Source organism: Denticeps clupeoides, chromosome 17 (genome assembly GCF_900700375.1).
Source record: "Denticeps clupeoides chromosome 17, fDenClu1.1, whole genome shotgun sequence".
In the NCBI taxonomy this organism is placed as follows: domain Eukaryota; kingdom Metazoa; phylum Chordata; class Actinopteri; order Clupeiformes; family Denticipitidae; genus Denticeps; species Denticeps clupeoides.
In genome coordinates this window covers 16,013,799-16,034,093 of record NC_041723.1, presented here as the reverse complement: position 1 = coordinate 16,034,093, position 20,295 = coordinate 16,013,799, and the positions used below count along the sequence as shown (strand labels likewise).

General features: G+C 42.6%; 3 protein-coding genes across 5 annotated transcripts; 1 reads left to right on the top strand and 2 right to left on the bottom strand.

Annotated features, from left to right (window-relative positions):
* Positions 1 to 32: 32 nt before the first annotated feature.
* pstpip1a (proline-serine-threonine phosphatase interacting protein 1a) lies at positions 33 to 10,323 on the top strand. 3 transcript variants are annotated; one of them, XM_028959241.1, is made up of 15 exons: positions 33 to 578; positions 1,457 to 1,557; positions 1,666 to 1,740; positions 2,301 to 2,335; positions 4,468 to 4,574; positions 4,751 to 4,813; positions 5,313 to 5,417; positions 5,732 to 5,777; positions 6,131 to 6,210; positions 6,620 to 6,718; positions 6,826 to 6,922; positions 7,023 to 7,110; positions 7,211 to 7,296; positions 9,923 to 10,014; positions 10,170 to 10,323. In XM_028959241.1, exons 1-15 carry the CDS (start codon positions 546 to 548, stop codon positions 10,299 to 10,301), a joined length of 1,239 nt encoding a protein of 412 aa, XP_028815074.1. In that variant the 5' UTR covers positions 33 to 545; the 3' UTR covers positions 10,302 to 10,323. The 3 variants fall into 3 exon arrangements, with proteins under 3 accessions (XP_028815074.1, XP_028815073.1, XP_028815072.1); XM_028959240.1 differs by having other exon boundaries at positions 6,620 to 6,745; positions 9,926 to 10,014; XM_028959239.1 differs by having other exon boundaries at positions 6,620 to 6,745.
* A 2,617-nt stretch (positions 10,324 to 12,940) lies between these two features.
* Positions 12,941 to 17,735, bottom strand: tspan3a (tetraspanin 3a). The gene is made up of 7 exons (XM_028959244.1): positions 17,528 to 17,735; positions 16,554 to 16,745; positions 16,182 to 16,256; positions 15,873 to 15,974; positions 15,623 to 15,775; positions 15,415 to 15,498; positions 12,941 to 14,125 (listed from the first exon to the last, which is right to left on the bottom strand). Exons 1-7 carry the CDS (start codon positions 17,588 to 17,590, stop codon positions 14,033 to 14,035), a joined length of 762 nt encoding a protein of 253 aa, XP_028815077.1. The 5' UTR covers positions 17,591 to 17,735; the 3' UTR covers positions 12,941 to 14,032.
* A 1,338-nt stretch (positions 17,736 to 19,073) lies between these two features.
* Positions 19,074 to 20,199, bottom strand: ch25hl1.2 (cholesterol 25-hydroxylase like 1, tandem duplicate 2). Its single transcript, XM_028958972.1, has one exon. It carries the CDS (start codon positions 20,004 to 20,006, stop codon positions 19,149 to 19,151), a length of 858 nt encoding a protein of 285 aa, XP_028814805.1. The 5' UTR covers positions 20,007 to 20,199; the 3' UTR covers positions 19,074 to 19,148.
* Between the last annotated feature and the right edge of the window lie 96 nt (positions 20,200 to 20,295).

Sequence of the window (20,295 nt, the reverse complement as noted above, 5' to 3'; positions counted from 1 at the left end):
TGGAGCCTCAGCAGAATAATGAAAAACAGGGTGTGTTATGCTGCTATAAAAAGATTAATTTTCATTATGAGCGTGTTCCTGCTTCCTGTGGCTTTAAGAACCCTTTAGCAGTGCTGTATTCGTGTTACAAAAAATGGTGTTTTATTCATATGAACATAGTCAAGAAGTGTCAGGTCATACAGGAAGTTTGCGCCCGTTTTAAAATGACTAGCATGGTGTGAGGTTGCTTCCAGTTAAGATTTAAAATTCGGTCAAGCTCTACAAGATAATTGTGAAGATTTCTGTGTTAGCAGTCCGTGGCTTCTGCTGTCTCTGCCTACGGTGTATTCAAATACTCTTCAAAAGGCAGCAATGTTATCTTTGGCTGTGGCCAGTGACATCATGCCATGGCTCTTCCTCATTTGAGTTGAACCCGGGCAACGGCGAGGTGTCGAGTGCTCGTGTGTTCAGAAGTCATATCCTTCTTCTTTCCTGACCGTTTTACTTTTGAAGTTTTTCCTCAAACCAACTTCTCTCGATGGTTTAAGGTGAAGGACTGCTTAAAGATGACTCCACTGCAGTTCAAAGATGCTTTCTGGGTGAGTGACACGGTGTGAACTTTTTCTTGGCTGCTCTGGCAAGTCAGGCTTTTCATCTGCAAGATGTCACAGGTCCACTTTCAGAAGGTGGCAGGTTCCACTGGTTTTAAATGTAAAGGCAGTCAGCACTTCATTTTTCATGGTGAATTCTGTACACTTCAGTAACATCTCAAGCACTACATTTACAGGGCTTTGTTTTACAAAGATATCTCTGGTTTAGCCAACTATGCAGTTAATTATGATCGTTTTTTTCTGTGGTGGCTTTCTTCCAGCATTTTGATCTAATGGCTGGCTTGTCGCGCCAAAGCAGCAATATACAAAGTGCTTCTCAGCTGATTTGCATTGGAAACGGTATACCTTCCCAAGTAATTCAGGATCAGATTGTGAATTTGAGATCCATAATTTGTAATTGTTAGCTGTTTGAGATGCTGAATCGAGTTGCATTGAGATGCTGTTTGTGTTTACTGCGTGGTTCTATACTGTATTTATACTACTATTATGGTTTATTGTCTGTCAGAGGCTGAATAGAGTTTCAGTTATGCTGGTTAATGTCATATACATCTTGTAATTGGCCCGATTTGTGATAATCTGCCAATAATTAAAATAAACTAAATAAATCTTTTTTTGATTAATTAAAGTAGGTTTTGGCTGCTTGCTGCATGACCTCAATGTAGCGACCTCAACCTCATGACCTCAACGTAGTACTGTGACAAGAATAATGTAGTAAAAATATTTTTTGTAATAGTAGCAATAATAATAATAATAGTAAAAATGTTGTGTCAAGGTGTGTTTCCTTACATGCAGTAATCCCAGTTAAGGCTTCTGGTTGTTCATATAGAGATAAATTTTGACATTTGAATATTTGTGACTGGATCCAGGCATCAGATTTTACCAGTACTCTGGGATATGACACCCTCGTAGAAAGACTATTCGAAGGTCGACGGATGTGCAAAGACATGGAAGAGCTTTTGAAGATGAGGTGCAATGACACACACACACACACACACACAACTGGGCCTTTTTCAGTCCAACTGAGAATCACTGTAGAGCTCAGCTCTGTGCCACTCACCTTGAGTATTTTGCACAGGGCACTGGCCGAGGAGAAATATGGCAAGGAATTAGTAACAATCGCCCGCAAAGCAGGAGGGCAGAGTGAAATCAGGTGAGTCTGGACAGTAGTGATGCCGGTTAGAAGACATTTCATTACTGTAAATTCACGGCTAAGTTATTGTGGTTGACACATCAGCCATATGCAAGCTAATTGTCTTTTTTACAATTGCATCGGTTTTGCCTCTCAAGCACTGTGAACAAACTACATAGCTTATGATGCATTGTATTGATTTTTAAATATTTTAAATGATTTACTAAACCATCTCCTGCCAAACATACGCACTCCTTCTCAGGACAGGCTGCATTTTCCGTACTCGATGTATCGCAGACCTGCAGTACACCAGTAGCCCTTTTTTTGTATTGGGCCTTATAAAAAGATATACTATTAAGTTAATAACCATAAAACAAACCATAAATGTCCCACATACACATTGCCAATAGATTCTTGATTTCCTGGTTTGTACAGTACAGCCTAAAGACAACAGTTGGCGAAGAACATTGTTCTTTCTCACCATGTGCATGTATTATTTACAGAAATCAGCTTGAAATGCTTGTGATAAGAAAAAATGATTCTTTTTTTATTCTACTTATATACTTGTCTACCCGCCACAGCACTTTGAGGGCATCATTTGACCAGTTAAAAACACGTAAGTCATTACACTACAGTACTAATTTGTACCCTTTTGAGTGCTGAAAGTTCAAGTGACATGAAAAAGTTTATGCACCCTTGCTTAAAATGTCTGTTGCTGTGCTCTGCTTATAGGTTTATTTCTTGCTCACTTCACAGCTATAACTAATTTAGCAACAGTGCCAAAACTGTTGCTTGCTGCCACACACATACATATGCACACAGTCCCCCTGGAGACACTCAGGGTTAAGGGTCTTACCCACTAGGCTACTACCACCTACTGCTTAGTCCTAATCAGTGTTTGCGGCTACCGGAGGTCCCTCATGGGTGAAAAGCGAGAACTCTCCCAGGCCAGGGTGCAAGCCCATCACAGTGTGCGTGCACACACACACACACACAGACACACATTCACAACCATGGACAATTTACAGTCACAGATCCACCTCCTGGAGAACTGGGAGTAAGTCCCCACCAACAAAGCGAGAGCATGAAAACTCTGGCTTTAAAGACCAATAAAACTACTTTAAAGGGCACTGACCCAGTGAGAACCTGATGTTCCCGATATACATACATAGACATGCAGAATATATACATATATATATGTGTGTGTGTGTGTGTGTGTGTGTGTGTGTGTACAGGGAGTGCAGAATTATTAGGCAAATGAGTATTTTGTCCACATCATCCTCTTCATGCATGTTGTCTTACTCCAATTAAGCATATTAGGTGATGTGCATCTCTGTAATGAGAAGGGGTGTGGTCTAATGACATCAACACCCTATATCAGGTGTGCATAATTATTAGGCAACTTCCTTTCCTTTGGCAAAATGGGTCAAAAGAAGGACTTGACAGGCTCAGAAAAGTAAAAAATAGTGAGCTATCTTGCAGAGGGATGCAGCACTCTTAAAATTGCAAAGCTTCTGAAGCGTGATCATTGAATAATCAAGCGTTTCATTCAAAATAGTCAACAGGGTCGCAAGAAGTGTGTGGAAAAACCAAGGTGCAAAATAACTGCCCATGAACTGAGAAAAGTCAAGCGTGCAGCTGCCAAGATGCCACTTGCCACCAGTTTGGCCATATTTCAGAGCAGCAACATCACGGGAGTGCCCAAAAGCCTGAAAGACGACCACCACTGAACAAGACACACAAGCTGAAACGTCAGGACTGGGCCAAGAAATATCTCAAGACTGATTTTTCTAAGGTTTTATGGACTGATGAAATGAGAGTGAGTCTTGATGGGCCAGATGGATGGGCCCGTGGCTGGATTGGTAAAGGGCAGAGAGCTCCAGTCTGACTCAGACGCCAGCAAGGTGGAGGTGGAGTACTGGTTTGGGCTGGTATCATCAAAGATGAGCTTGTGGGGCCTTTTCGGGTTGAGGATGGAGTCAAGCTCAACTCCCAGTCCTACTGCCAGTTTCTGGAAGACACCTTCTTCAAGCAGTGGTCTGCATCCTTCAAGAAAAACATGATTTTCATGCAGGACAATGCTCCATCACACGCGTCCAAGTACTCCACAGCGTGGCTGGCAAGAAAGGGTATAAAAGAAGAAAAACTACTGACATGGCCTCCTTGTTCACCTGATCTGAACCCCATTGAGAACCTGTGGTCCATCAAATGTGAGATTTACAAGGAGGGAAAACAGTACACCTCTCTGAACAGTGTCTGGGAGGCTGTGGTTGATGCTGCATGCAATGTTGATGGTGAACAGATCAAACACTGACAGAATCCATGGATGGCAGGCTTTTGAGTGTCCTTGCAAAGAAAGGTGGCTATCCTGGTCGCTGATTTGTTTTTGAATGTCAGAAATGTATATTTGTGAATGTAGAGATGTTATATTGGTTTCACTGGTAAAAATAAATAATTGAAATGGGTATATATTTGTTTTTTGCTAAGTTGCCTAATAATTATGCACAGTATTAGTCACCTGCACACACAGATATCCCCCTAAAATAGCTAAAAATAAAAACAAACTAAAAACTACTTCCAAAAACATTCAGCTTTGATATTAATCAGTTTTTTGGGTTCATTGAGAACATGGTTGTTCAATAATAAAATTATTCCTCAAAAATACAACTTGCCTAATAATTCTGCACTCCCTGTATATGTGTATATATAATATATTTGAATAATCAAATCCTCATTCTTGTTTTGTAGAGACTGAGAAAATTGGGACGCTGCACATTCACCTGTCAGGGATGCTCAGGGAAGAGGCCAAGAGAATGGAGCAGTTTCGTGAGCGACAAAAAGAACAGAGGAAGAAGGCATCCCCAAACTCTCTTTCTGAATTTTATTTTTAAAACAGAGTTGGTGTGAGGTGGAAACTATTCAAAGGCTTTAAAAAAAAAACAGCACTTCCTGTTGTTATTCCTCTGCCTCCTATAGTTTTAAAAACCGCAACAATATGACACTTATATTTGTGCTTTATTTCCTTTCAAAGTTTGAAGGTATAATGGAAAAATTACAGAAGATCAAACTGTCACAATTCAAGAAAACAATGGAGGTGAGAATGAATGTGTGTTTAATGAAAATGAATTATCTTGAGATTTAATTTCCACAGGAAATGCAAAGATTGTACTTGAAAACTATTAAGGCGAGAAGTTCAGTGGGAAAAATATTATAGACATTCTTTGTGTAAAATCAACTTTCACTGGGAATTTGTTGTTAGACTTCCAGACAGCTGACATAAAAAAAATAGTTAAAAGAAAGTGGACTTATATAGAGGAGTGAATGTGTGTCAGAAATCTTTGTTGCCTGGGCTGCCCAGTAAATAACACGATTGCGATGGCGTTGGGGTGGGGGTGGCGGTTGCGCTGCTGCATCTGAGAAACACTCTTCACAGGAAGCTGTGCTTTGCTGCTTCGGGGGGTATTTTGGTCGCTGCGCATGGCCGCAGTCATGAAAATTCTGATGTTTAAAATACCCTCTGCCTGTAAAGCGTTTCTCCTAAACGTACTTAGCACGTCAGAAAATAATGTAGCTGAACTGTGTTCTCACCCCAGTCTAAGAAGGCATACGAGCAGAAGTGCAGAGAGGCCGACGAGGCCGAGCAAACTGCAGAAAAGGTCAACAATTCGATGAACTCCACGCCCAAGCAAGCAGAGAAGGTAAAACCCTGGATCAGGATGTTTCGGTCAGAAACACCGAATCCGCACGGGGTCACAACAGTAGCAATCTTTCCTGCATATCATTAATGGTTTGTGCGGTTGCGGCTCATTTACCGTGACGTGAAACATTAATGCACCGGACTTAAAGCTGTCCCTATTTCCACTGAGCACACCATGCAGCCATTAGGTGGAAAGTAACGTAGAACCTCAGTCAGCTTTACTGCTATGTCTAAGAGTCAGAACGTACTTCATAATGGTGAATTTGCAAGAGAACACGTCTAAAGTGCGACTTTTCTGTAAATGTGTCAATGCAGATGCAGAACAAGGCTAAACAGTGCAGAGATGCAGCCACAGATGCAGGTAAGGATTTCATTATCGTGATGCTAATTTACCACGATTACTGAGAACGTTCCACTCACAGTGCATGGCCAAGTTTCACCCCTTGGCCAGTGTTATGGCAGGAAAAATAAATGACAAAAACAGAATTATTCACTTTACTTCAGAGTTGCACAAATGACAGTTTCACTTTGCATATACTGTAATAAAATGAACGCGGAGTAACATACTTGTGCAGCAGTGTTGCATTGTTTGCTGCTTTTTGCACAAGACTCTCTGCTGGTTCCTTCCCTTTTTCATAAGGAACTGCAGAAGCCTAAATATGACTTGCACCAGAAATAGTAAACAGAAAAATGGAAAACTTCTGATCCCCTCAGAGAAACAGTACACGGTGAACATCGAGCAGCTGGACAAGATCCGACAAGAGTGGGAGTTGACACACGAGAACACGTGCGAAGTACGAGAGAGCGGTCGATAAGTACACTTGCAGCACCAGTTATATAGCACAGCGGCTTTCGGGGTGCCAAGGTGCCACAGCAGAATTAGACACAGATTCCTTTGTCCAGAATGTCAGTGGAGGGTAATGAGTGAATAAACACACTGACATATTGCAATGCTATTATTATTTCTGAGGCACCTTAATGTATGGAAAATTAAATATTATTTCCCTTAAGGTCCCAAGGAAGGATTTCATTTAGATTAATGATGATATTCAAACATTTGTTGAGTATAATATCCACACATGCACTGTTCCTTTTGTTTGAACCTTATTTATTAAATTTTTTAGGACTGTGAATGTTGTAACAGACGTTTTTATGCATGAATTGTAGATGTGCTAGTTTTTTACTTTTGTCTGTGGTCTGCAGGTCTTTCAGAAACAGGAGGGAGACCGCATCAATATACTAAGAGATGGCATGTGGGTGCACAGTAACCAGTTTTCAATGCAGTGTGTCAAAGACGACGAGGTCAGAGCACGCATTGCTTCCTTTTTTGTGAGCCCAAAAAGCCTCTTTGCCAACTAAACATGTTGTAAAGGTTTCTACGCATGCAAACTAAAACCATGCCATTTCAGTGTTATGAAGAAGTGAGACTGAGCCTAGAACAGTGTGATGTCACCGTTGACAACAACCGCTTTATTGAATTGAAACGCACTGGCACGACACCCCCAAGTGAGCGCGACCTGTTGTGAAGACTTTTCCGTCCGGCCTTTGCTGTGCTGAGAGCTTCCTCTGTCTTACTTTTATTTGCATGAATGCACTCTCTTTTCAGTGCCCATCATGTTTGAGAACTACTATGACAGAGATCCGTCACCAGACAGCAACGGCGTCACTTGCCTTAGAGGAGGTGTGATGAAGAGGTTAGACAGTTGGGAGGGAGGGGCTAAAATGAATGAAAATATGTCAATTCACCCCACATGCATCGGTGGCCAGGCTGCTCATCTTTTTGTCTGCTTTTAGGTTTTCAAATCTGTTGCAAATGAACCATGTAATTGGATCCAGGGTCTGCATCAATGAGATCTCACAGCAACCTTCGGCACCTTCTGGTAAAATCACAACCTATGTAAAAAAATAGATATTTATCACACTGCCCTTACAGCGTGATGGCAAATGAGTCACAGTCACCTTTTTCGGTTTTGCTCTCAGTGGGAAGGCTGCATTCATTATGCTAAGTTGATTGTGCTGTCTTTAACAATAAATTCCCCCTCCCAAAAATGAATACATTAATCCGATGCTGTTTTGACCAAGACTTTTGACACCTCCCATATATAAATATAGACTTGGTTTGATGGCTGGTAGATTAGGTTCATTTATCACTCTCAGAGGCTTGTCATCTTTAATGCAAATAAATAGAGTAGCTCTAGTAACTTGTACAGGGAGTGCAGAATTATTAGGCAAGTTGTATTTTTGAGGAATAATTTTATTATTGAACAACAACCATGTTCTCAATGAACCCAAAAAAACTGATTAATATCAAAGCTGAATGTTTTTGGAAGTAGTTTTTAGTTTGTTTTTATTTTTAGCTATTTTAGGGGGGTATCTGTGTGTGCAGGTGACTATTACTGTGCATAATTATTAGGCAACTTAACAAAAAACAAATACATACCCATTTCAATAATTTATTTTTACCAGTGAAACCAATATAACATCTCCACCTTCACAAATATACATTTCTGACATTCAAAAACAAAACGAAAACAAATCAGCGACCAATATAGCCACCTTTCTTTGCAAGGACATTCAAAAGCCTGCCATCCATGGATTCTGTCAGTGTTTTGATCTGTTCACCATCAACATTGCGTGCAGCAGCAACCATAGCCTCCCAGACACTGTTCAGAGAGGTGTACTGTTTTCCCTCCTTGTAAATCTCACATTTGATGATGGACCACAGGTTCTACGATGGGGTTCAGATCAGGTGAACAAGGAGGCCATGTCAGTAGTTTTTCTTCTTTTATAACCTTTCTTGCCAGCCACGCTGTGGAGTACTTGGACATGTGTGATGGAGCATTGTCCTGCATGAAAATCATGTTTTTCTTGAAGGATGCAGACTTCTTCCTGTACCACTGCTTGAAGGTGTCTTCCAGAAACTGGTAGTATGACTGGGAGTTGAGCTTGACGCCATCCTCAACCCGAAAAGGCCCCATTAGCTCATCTTTGATGATACCAGCCCAAACCAGTACTCCACCTCCACCTTGCTGGCGTCTGAGTCGGACTGGAGCTCTCTGCCCTTTACCAATCCAGCCACGGGCCCATCCATCTGGCCCATCAAGACTCACTCTCATTTCATCAGTCCATAAAACCTTAGAAAAATCAGTCTTGAGATATTTCTTGGTCCAGTCTTGACGTTTCAGCTTGTGTGTCTTGTTCAGTGGTGGTCGTCTTTCAGCCTTTCTTACCTTGGCCATGTCTCTGAGTATTGCACACCTTGTGCTTTTGTTTCCAAAGGGAGATTCAAGATTCACCACCACCATTCACTACTACCATCATGCTTGACTGTAGGCAGGACAGTCTTTTACACTTGACACCATCTGAACCAAATGATTTCATCTTGGTCTCATCAGACCACATGGTTCCAGAATCTACTTGTCTTCAGCAAACTGTTCGCTGGCTTTCTTGAGCATCATCTTTAGAAGATGCTTCCTTCTTGGACAACAGCAATGCAAACCAGTTTGATGCAGTGTGCATCGTCTGGTCTGATGAATGACAAGCTGACCCCGACCCCTTCAACCACTGCAGCAATGTTGGCGGCACTCATACGTGTATTTAAAAAAAAAAAAAAAGACCTCTGGATACGATGCTGGACATGTGGTCTGTCCTGTCCTGTTGAACCGCTGTATGGTCTTGGCCACCATGCTGCAGCTCAGTTTCAGGGTGTGGCAAACAAATCTCTAGATTTGTTGTTGGTGATTGTTGAATACTTTTTAAACACTTTAAAAACAAGCATCATTTGTCTACAACTCTATAAATTTATTTTACATCATACTACAGTTCACAATGGAGTATAATCATATATATTATTAGATCAAGATATATTATATTAAATCCCACAATATTACAAAATGCAAAAGAAATGCATACTCAACTAGTGTGAAGAAGGACTATTATATAGCTTCTCTAATCAGTGCAACTATTTTCAAATTTACTAAGGTGATTGCAAAAGGGATTTTTAATAATCAATTCATCTTGTAAGTCGCTTTGGATAAAAGCGTCTGCTATGTAAAGTAAAGTAAAGGTTTTTAAAGTTATAGATTGGAAATGCATTTATGTAGATTTCCAACTACCAGAGTCTTTTGAACAATGTCTGGAAAGGTTTTTATGTCAATTTATTTTATAAAAAGAAGGAGTTCTAAATGACCCTAAACATTAGAACGGTGAATGAGAGCATTGAAACTGGAAAAAAGTATAGTTTACCATTAGGGGGCACTATTGCATTTCAATGACGTTAGAAATAACTTCTGACCATATACCATTTTCTGTAAGTTTACAGGTCTTGTTACATATCATATGTATCTTATGTATAATTTGCAATTACAGCAATGTGTTGATATTATATTGTAAAAGTAATATGGTCAAACAAATTCATGCTGAATTATTTAAGTAGATGTATTTCAGTGCAGTGAGGGTGCGGTTATAGGTCATGTGAACCTGTATGTTTGATTGTTTCATCATTAGCAGAGACGTCAGATGGAGTTTATGCGTCCATTTCTGGATGCCAGCCAGAGACGTCCAGCAAGTACCAGGCCCTCTATGACTACACTGCCCAGGTCTGCTTTTCCTGCTCTCGCCATCTTGACTCCAAGAGAGGAACTTTCTTGATGTGAAATATGAGAGCATGGCCGATTGCCTCCTTCTAATTCCAGCACCTTTACATGACCTATATCTGACTGGCCTGTGGTGTGTGTAATTATTTTTTCCTCAGAGTACTGACGAGCTCTCCATTTCAGAAGGGGATATGGTGTTTGTCCTGGAGCAGGGACAGGATGGGTGGTGGACAGTGGAGAAGAACGGCAAATCAGGACTTGTTCCCGGATCCTATCTCACTAAAGTTTGAGCAAATAAACCGTCTAACTGTACATGCCAGGTCAACCTTATTTATTTTTGTATGGAGGCACTACAAATATTGGAGTCCAACAGTGACTGGACTCCAATTTTATGTTTTTAAACCATTATACCATTGTATCAAGTGGTTATGCTGGTTATGCACATACTGAATGCTGCTAAGCAAAAGCAGTAGGCAATATGGTCCATTTGATAATTTTTATTTTTTAGCTTCATTTAGCTTCATTTTTCCATTCATCCCCAATCATGCATAAACTCACCCACACCTAGACAGCAAACCTGCATACATTACATACACATATGGAAATGGACAAAATTTCCAGAATTAAATCTTCCATATCCCTATGAGTGGGTTTCATCTCCAGTCTCCATGATGCTCATATACGGCTCCCAAAGGTTTAGAAAGTCCATTAGTTTGCCCCTTGCAATATACCTTTGCAAGTTTGCAAGTTTCTTCTTCCATAGTCCCAAGGAGGAGACGTCCATTCTCCTCCATCACAGCGCAATAACTCTGCTAGCTTGAAGCAGTCCGAAGTCCAGTAGTTTAGTCTGTTTCTCTTCTTGTGTAAATTCCACTGGGTAAGTTCCCAGCACACAGAGTTGAACCTCTGGAGGGATTTTTACATGAAATAGCTCTGACTGATCATCTTTCCATAATTTTTATATCATGGGACATTCCCATAAACAATGAACAATAGTTCATCAGTAAGACATCAGTAAGTAGTAATATAAAGAAAAAAATATAATATATAAGGCCTCTACCCTTTAAGTTTCTACAGCAGATCTTCTCTTTTTCTGTAAACTTTGGGGCATCAACAATCTGTTTCCAGTTTGATGCCGTGTAGTTTTTTTGTTGCAAATATTTAAAGAACTGTTTCTGAGGTATTGGTTTTTTTTCAGTATCTGATCGAAAGTAAGCAGAACGTCGTCTGCATACAGATCTTTTATTTTCTGAACGCCTTAAGCTTTATTCTAAATCCTCCATCATTCTTACCAGGTGTAAACTTTGCATTACTCTATATAGGTGTAAAGTGTGAGAGTACTGGCGGGTCACTCACATGCTTGTGTGCGGTATGCCAGATTATAATCATTTTTTTTCTTAATTTTTGTTCTTAATGATATTTTTCAGTGTTTTAACATCTGATGAATATATATAGGTATTTAAATATAAATCTGGACTCGATCTACCAAGACTGGAGCTGACGTTGAGCAGAAATAATGTTAGCTGATGTTTGCCATTTGGTACCATATATGAATGGGAATTTGAAGTCCTCCTCTTTCATAATAGCTTTAGATGGAAACTTGTTTTATATTATTCCAAATGAACTCATTAAAGAGTTTGTTCAACTTGTCATAAAGCGAAACTGGTAAAATTTAATTTTTAGAATATTTACTCGACCCATCATGGACATGGGCAAATCAGACCATCGATTGAGTGCTTCTGGTACTTCTTCCATGAGGGGGTCATAGTTTGCTGCAATTATTTTATTAAGTTGTGGAGTGATTTTAACGCCTAAATCCTTCTGTAGTTGTTGTAAATTTAGTTTCTATATTAGGGTTTCCTCTATCCTTCCTCATTAAGAAACATTACTTCTGACACGGTTCTCAGAGCTCTTCCACTATGCTGCCATCTCGGATCTCGGTCACGTGACCCACCCCCCCCACCTTCAGCTTAATTATTAATGGGAAGTGTTGAAAGGCAACTATTAAAAATGAGACATGATGTGTATTATAAAAATAATATAAAAATAATTCCTGGAAGTTTTGTTTTATTTGAATTGAAAACTCAATCTGGCCATATAGACGGCCCTTGTTCTAATAATACCTCTGGATGAGGCTAGCGCTGCTCCAGTTACTCCCAAGGGTCTTTCCCACATTTATGAATACTGCCTGTGGTGAGGGTCTCCTGTCGCCCACACAGGGTCATGAAATAGCAACTTTCATGCAGCTGCCCGGCTGAAGGGCACTGCAGCATTCACGGGAATTTAAAACCTTCGGACGGCCCCGATCAGACATGCCATCGGTTTATCAGGTGACCATCTCATCTGACTGCCTCAGGGGTGTCCAGTTTCCTCCCCGACTCAAGTGACTTTCGCTGACCTTTCTACAGGGGACGTTTCTGTAATTCTTTTGCTATGTCCACAATAAACAAACACAATAATGCAAATCTGTTCCTGATACAAAGCATCTTATAGCATTTCTAGCCTGAAACCCAAGGCAAGTGTCTGCCTGCAGTCTGACACATTTACACACTTTTAACTATGAAACGGTGTACCAAATATCAGATGGATTTCTTGCGAGTTTGTGGCAGAGGGGCTTCACGTTGGGTAGAAACAGAATTTAATGCAAGTGTGAAGAAACGAAGCCACAGTTGTGGAGGACACAGTCACACGCTTGCTCCTGCCACCCCCCAGCCTGGGAAACCTGTAAACTTTAACCCTTTTCAGCATAGCACTGCAGAGGGAGTGTTTGGGCCTCTCACACACACAATAGGCCTCAGACAATTGGATTTTTCAGCAGGAATGAGCTCTGACTGGGTGGGTGGGGATCCAAGCTTCTGTTCAGGCTTTTAACGCTGAAAATTTACTTTAATAAAATAATACAATTAAAAATAAAAAGACAAGCAGGCACTTTCTCAGTGGAATTTACACTTTATTCCCTCCCTATTTACATTCATTTTGATTTAGTCGTTAGTCTAGCTACATGTTGTCAAAATCTACATCTTGCCTACATAACACCACATAATAAGCACAGGAAAAAAAGTACAGGAATAAAACGTAACATTTTAGAACATGATATACTGAATAGTGCATGTCAATTATTCCCGTAAATGTGTGTTCACAAGTGGGGTGATTTTCGCGGATCTATTTCTTTTTTTATTTTCTTGACTATTATTTCATGTAGACAGATATATCGGTGTTGGTCTGTGTAATAAAGCTGTGAAAGCCAGTCGAGGACCCTGCAGCTCTCACCCCCCTTCCCCGGCAGGAAAACACTGGCGATTGGTCTGAACACAGCAGACATAAGCCAGCCCAGCACAAGGCGGATCTCGTACACAAAAGGGGAAACCCTGTCTCGGCTATATACACACACACAAGCACCTTTTTTTTTTTTTTTTTTTTAATTATTATTTATAAAATATTCCAAACCCCGTACACATAGTGCAAAACCAACACATGAGGAAAAGTAGAAATTCCACATACTGTTCCATACACTGACGCCATTCCTCAGCGGACCGATGCTCGCCACATTATCATATCGACATTAAAGATTCAACTTAGTGTCAAAGAAAACTAAAAAAAAAAAAAAATTTGCCATTTTAGAATTTGGCTTCTAGCATTTAGGGAAAAAATGATTAAAACGGCATCTTACATACACAAGCGTGTAAATAAATAGAATAACCACCTCTTCACCCTTCACCAGTGTATCGCGTGAGCATCCTTCAGGAAGGTGTGCATTCACTGACTACAGCAGAAGAAAAGCAAAGTCGGTGCCCGCATTCACCAAACATCTCCATGCAGTCATGCTGATATGAGATCAGTCCTCCACTTTCCATGTGCGAGGTTAATTCCACCGAAGCCTAGTGCCACAACTGATCTGAGATCGGCAGGCTTACATAGAGATGATTGGTAAACATCTTAAATGATACGATATCTCCACACAAACCAATTCTGCAGCCTGAAAGATATCTGATGGTGTGTGTGTGTGTGTGTGTGTGTGTATTTAAGCGTACGTTCCCCCCGTTATGAGCAGCTCGTAGGCAGGGTCTCGGCTCCTACGGCACAGCACCACGCAGGCACACAGCATGCCCAGCATCTGCAGGGAAGAGGAGAGGACGGTGAGGTGAGTCAGCAGATGGGTCGCTCACAAGCTAATAAAGAAGCATCAGCTTCAGCAGCAAATTTTTAGAACATCCGCATGAAACAGGAAGAGGAAACTGACAAACTGCTGTTTACTGTAAATTATGCAAATACGATTCGTCTCTGCATGTGTGGGAAGCGAAAGCCGACTGCACCTTGACCGACTGGACCGTCGTCTTTGGGAAAAGTGGCATGTGTATATTTGCTGTGTATTGACTGTAAAAGCAGTGTGGTAGGGCTCCACTGCCACCACTATCAGGGTGTAAATATTCTGCATTAACCATTTGTTGTCATAACTGATCACTAGAATTGGGAAAATGTTGAAGATATCTGCTGGTGAAAGAAGCATAAATGTTTGATGTTAAGGGGACAGAAGCACCTGCTGGTGTACCTATATGGGTAGCTGCATTATGGTAAGCGATTTCTGACAATCACTAATTAAAAAAAGGGGCATGTCTCTTCAAGACAGGTCTGTGATATTTGCATGCTTCTTGCACACCAATATTGCGATCTACAGGGAGACCATACTTTTTGCCTCCCAAATGTATTTTTGTGTGTACTTGTGATGCATGTACTTGTACAAATGAATGTACTTGTGATGCATTCGGACCCAATACTTGTAAAAACACTGATTATGTAAAAGAGAAGCTGAATCAGGATGTGAACATCAGCTGTGAGCAATGCCTGCCCGGCTACCTCTCGTGACCTCTCCATGGATCGGGTTGGGTGGCCATGACAGAACAGCACTTAACTCCCTTTTATTAGAGATGTCCTGATAGTACACTTTACATGTTTACAATTGGGAGACTCCAGAGCACTGGGCATCTTCTCACCTTCCATCAATGTACATATTATGACCACAGGACTGGCAGGATATGACTGGAAGACAGACCATTCTGCAGCCCTCAATGTGAAATAATCTAATTAAGTGGCCGGTGCATATGATTTATGGCTGGTGTGTGAAATAGGACATCTTGGGTGGATCTGTTTAGGCGCAGACATGCAAGGACATTGTGTTGGCCTGAAATGTCCTGTGAGTCAGCGGTTCCCCTCGCCAAAGCAGGAAGTGACAGTCACCACCACTGGAAGTGTCTTCGCCTTGACACAATGAGGTCAGTGTACAAGACCCCACCCATCAAACAGGCAGCCTGAGATCTTTTGGGGCTGCTCAGCATCAAAACTGTTGTTCAGCCACAGGAAGCACTGCATCTGTGCAGAATGTTCTGGAGAATACAGTTTCTTTACCTGAATAGCTGCAAATGTCAGAGCAGCCCAGATGATGTACATCATGATCTCCTTCAGTTTCTTCACAACAAGGGCTTCGCAACCCTAATCAGCAGACAGAATAGAGGAGATTTGAAACGCCGCCTGCTTATCTGACCAGGGTCTGGTTAAACCCTGCGGGCCGCTATTTTTGCGTTGAGTTGCAATTCAATCGGTGCCGTGGTCCCACCTCTGGGTAAAGGTCCCCGGGGCGGCTGAGGGAGCCGGTGCAGTTGCTGACGTTGGGCTTGCAGCAGCTCACGGGGACGCTGTTGTTGCGCGATTCCTTAAACCAGCGAGTGTTCCTCCAGTCGGAGTAGTTGTGAATTCCACAGCAGTGCAACTGAGACAAACGAAGAAAAAAACAGGACACATTACAAACTGTGACGTAATGTAAAGGGACAAAAGCCGTTAATAGTCCCTGGGTTGTGAGGGCTCACCTGTCTCTGCACGTAGTCAATGGCGCGGCTCGGGGCGTCCGTGTTCGTACCATTATATTCATCATAAACCTTCTGGATGGAGTGGTTGACTTCATCTTCCACCTGCCAATCCGGAAACCATTAAAAAACCCAACCCAGTCCTTTACGGGACGGAATCGTGGACAGGAAACGTCTCATTTATCATCTCACACACGTCAGACATCTGAAGGCCAAGGTCGACCACAACAAGCATCGCAGCAATGAAAACGGCAGGGAGCTGAAAACACTCCACCTTTAATAAACATTGAGTCAACTTAAAACGAGACCTACCTTCGCTCTGTAAATATATCCCAGCACCACCACCACCACCTCGGTCACAAAGACCAGCAGGAGAATGAGGACAAACTGTAGGACAGGAGACCAGGATGAACCGACAAGAACATAACTCAAGACGATGGAAGTGCTTTGATTGCTTCATTTTCTGTAGCTATGGATGGGAAACGGTTCTATGCCCAACTTTTTCACACTTGACAAGAAAGGCTTGATAACGGACACTGACCATTATGGGGCCGTCCAGCTGGTAATACAACATTTTTAACAGAGTTGCCGTGGGAACTGCAGACTTGGTTCGGCTACGATTAAAACTCTTCTCCATTTAGCAATCATAGAAATTGCAGGTCTGACTGATATGGCTGCACTGACCGTGGCGAGCCCACAGCGGCTCTCTCGTATCGTAGCGCAACATCCAATCAGCCCGATGATGAACAGGAGGGTCCCCACGCCGATTATAATGACAGCCGGGATCAGAGTGTACACGTCCTCGAAGAAATGGTCGTAGTCGTCGTAGGTGATGAACACGTAGGCTCCAACGTAGCACAGGATGCCGGCCGCCGCCTGCAGAGAGGAACAAAAATCATTACTGCGTGCCAAAGGAACGGGATTCTGAACGAGTTGCTGGAAGTGGCAGGAACAAGGAATTGATTTCACACCATCGCCACCGGCCCGTCCAGCTGGAGCGAGCCATGAGGACGGCCAGGCGTCCGGCACGACCCCGGAACGCGCACACTGGCACGCCCTCGGCCCAGACGCATGCTTTACATGGTCGCCCTGCGTGGGAATTTTCCAGGAACCCGTTCCACCGCCACGAACACACTCAAGAGACTCAGGGGAGGAACTTTGCCGAGAACCGGCAAACATGGCACCTACTGCTCGACCAGCAACACGCGCAGACAGAGCCGCTCAAGTTACACCATTACAGCATTGTAGGTGTCGGGTTAGGTCAAGGTAGGAGGGATTCATTTCCTCAGAGATGGACAGAGCACGTCATCCCCACAAAATGGCACTGCAATGCAATGCAATGCGAGAGGAAAATAAATATGGTAATAATAATAATAGTAAAGATAGTAATGAAAAAAGCATGCATGCAGGCGCTGAGCAGAATGAATATATATACAATTACAGATAGAATCTCGCCGGCAGGGCTGCAAAGCTCATGCACAATAACGCATAAGAAATAAGGATTAAAAAAAGAAACGATGTAAAATGATCAGCGCAGCAGTCCTGCCTGCCGGGCCGAACCGAACCGAGCCGAGCCGTCCTGTCCGCCTCCGTTTGCTGCGTAGCTCTCGGCCCATTTTGACGCATCGCCAGTTGCAGGAATGCGGCGCGCAACGTACCCAGAAAATGAGGTTGAGGAAGACCAGCACGGTCTTGGAAGATGTTATCCCGCACTGTCCCATGGCTCGGAGCGGCGTGTTCAGAGACGGCAAAAGCGCTCGCTGTTCGCTGCAGTCTGCAAGATGGCTGGCAGGCTGTCGTCTTCCATGCCCCGGCGCTGTCCCTCTGTCTCCTCTGATCCTCGCTCCAGCACAGCACCACCCAGCGGGCTAGAGTCACGTGGTCGCGGTGACCTCATAGCTCTAGCTCTGCAGCCATAGAAATAGAGCCATAGAGTGCAGAGCCACCAAAGCCCGATTAGTTTACGAGGTTCCCCAGCTCCAAATAGGTCTGAAACATAAAAAAACACACATCTGTCATTAAACACTATGTTATTAAGTCGCATATGCAATATCTGTGTATATGCTGTATATTTTAGTATAGTGTACTGTTTTGCTTGAGAGACACCAACGGCGAGAACCAAAGTCCTTGTGTGTTCAAACTAACTTGGCCAACGAACATGATTCTGAATATATTTATCTGTTTGTTTTTTTTTGTGTGACGTCATTTTGTAAGTATTGTGGACGCTGGTAGAAAATGATTCAAGCGAGGTTTACTGTGCTATCATTGTTATTATTATCATACTATTAATATTATCATATCATATTATAAACCGTATGTACTATATATATAGTAAATATGCCTTTAAAATGATATATTATCATACTGCTGCTCTGGTGCGTCTTGACCGCCAACATATTATATGAGTCGGTGAACAATGTCCTTTGTCATGTTTTTGTGTTGTGTGTTATTTTAAATGTCTTTTGCACGTTCTGAGTCCCCGAAGCTTCGCAATTTCGTCTCTGTATGTACTTGTATGTGGTGACATGACAATAAAGTTCACTTTGACTTTGATGTATGCGTTTTAGTCTGTAGCGAATCACGTGGTCGGGTTTGGGGCACGTGACTCATACCGGAAACAATGACAGTGTTGACGTTCTTTCCCCGTGTGTAGTTTTTGGAAACCGCGGCCATTTACGGCCAGATGACTGCAAGATAACGTTCCATGGCAGTTTCTACGATCGCTTTGGGTTATTAAATTGTGGTATCACTCCAACTAGTCTCCAGTGCCATTCTAAAACTATACCATGTCTTGTTTTATCTAATCGCTTAATTATTCCGCGAAGTTTACGACCCAGGCACATTATATCTGCAGGTTGCTCTTTATTCCCATCTAGCGGTAAATACAGACACGTCGTATTCTAGAGGAATCTTAGACTCTTGGTCTTCAAATGAAACTGACCATTATTCGGCTGACTAATGTCTACATATGTAGTAATCGGTTTTCCACATAATATTAACGTGTTAAATTGCATTAAGTCGTGCACAGTCATCACAAGACAGAATTAGCTTTTATTACAGTACAATATGTATCACATGTATAAAGTACCAAGCATTTCATAGAATATTGCCTTCACCCATATGTGAACATGGTATGTTTACAGTATACAAGTAAGAATATTGTCTGAACAACAGCGAATGCGTTAGAGAAAACACGGCGAAGGAAAGCCGCTACGTGATAATATAGAACAGATGCAAATTATTGTGCAAAAATTAAGCATCAATACTCATGATGATAATTTAAAGTATTGCATTATCACAGCTGTGTACAACATTTTTAGAGTACACTGTGGAATAGCAAAACTCTGCATGAGTGCCAAAAACTTTATCCCAGTGGCTGAAATGTGGTGCAAAGTTAGTGTTGGGCTTCTGGTGATGCATATCGTGTTTGTTTGGACCTCCATAAATGCCAAATGGAATCAAGCGAGATGTGGACCAAGGGAAGTCGTATCCACAATGATCCTCTATTGAGACATAGACGTGGAAAACCATGAAGACCCATGTGGTTAGCAGGTGACATCTCAACAGAACTGGATTCAGTGTGGTCCAAAAGCCCACAGTGACCAGCTCCCATCCTCCCAAGCACTGCGTGGCAAGGGCACATGGTGCAGTGTACTTGTGATGGATGGCGTGGAAAGTAGTGTACAGCCAGTGGATTCTGTGGTGCAGCAGGTGCCAGATGAAGTACTGGCAGTCGAAGAGCAGGAGGTTCCCTGTCACTCCGCCAATCAGCTCCAGCAAGGTGGGTGCCTGTTCTGGAAGTGGAATGGGTGGCCTCCATGCCCACTGGGCCACAGCTGCGGGGAATACAAGAAGCAGGTGGTTCTTCAGGGTGACGCCTGTGCAGTGCAGCAGCGCCGTGGCCGTGGGGCTCTTGCTTGGCTGGATCTTGAACCGCTGGATGGCTGGCCACCTGGTCCCCATGACATCACAGATCACGTAAGGGATGCAAAGCACAAAGTAGGATGACACTGTCAAGACAACAGGGAAGAGCGGAGACCTCAGTGTGTCCCTGTGACTGATCCGCAGGTTGTCCCACAGCGGCTGAAGAAACGAGTCCCCTTCATGGTAAAGTTTCCACACGAAGTTCATCCTCATGTGCTCCTGCGTCCCCTGATGTTCCTCTGTTATCTGCAATCGTGAGAAGCCACAGATCCCAGGCTCTCGGGCACAAAGGTATTCACTGACAACGTGCTGAAATATTAACCACGGCCCCTTGGCCGCCCCTCTTGCATTATTGAACGGGCAACAGAGATGGCGAGAGAGATCAGTCAGAATTGGGAGAAGGACACAAGCTAATTCAGATGGTTATACAATCACAGACTGGCGGCTTTTGGTCACTAATCTGGATGCTGCCGTCACCATGGAAACGTGCTGTTCTTCTGGC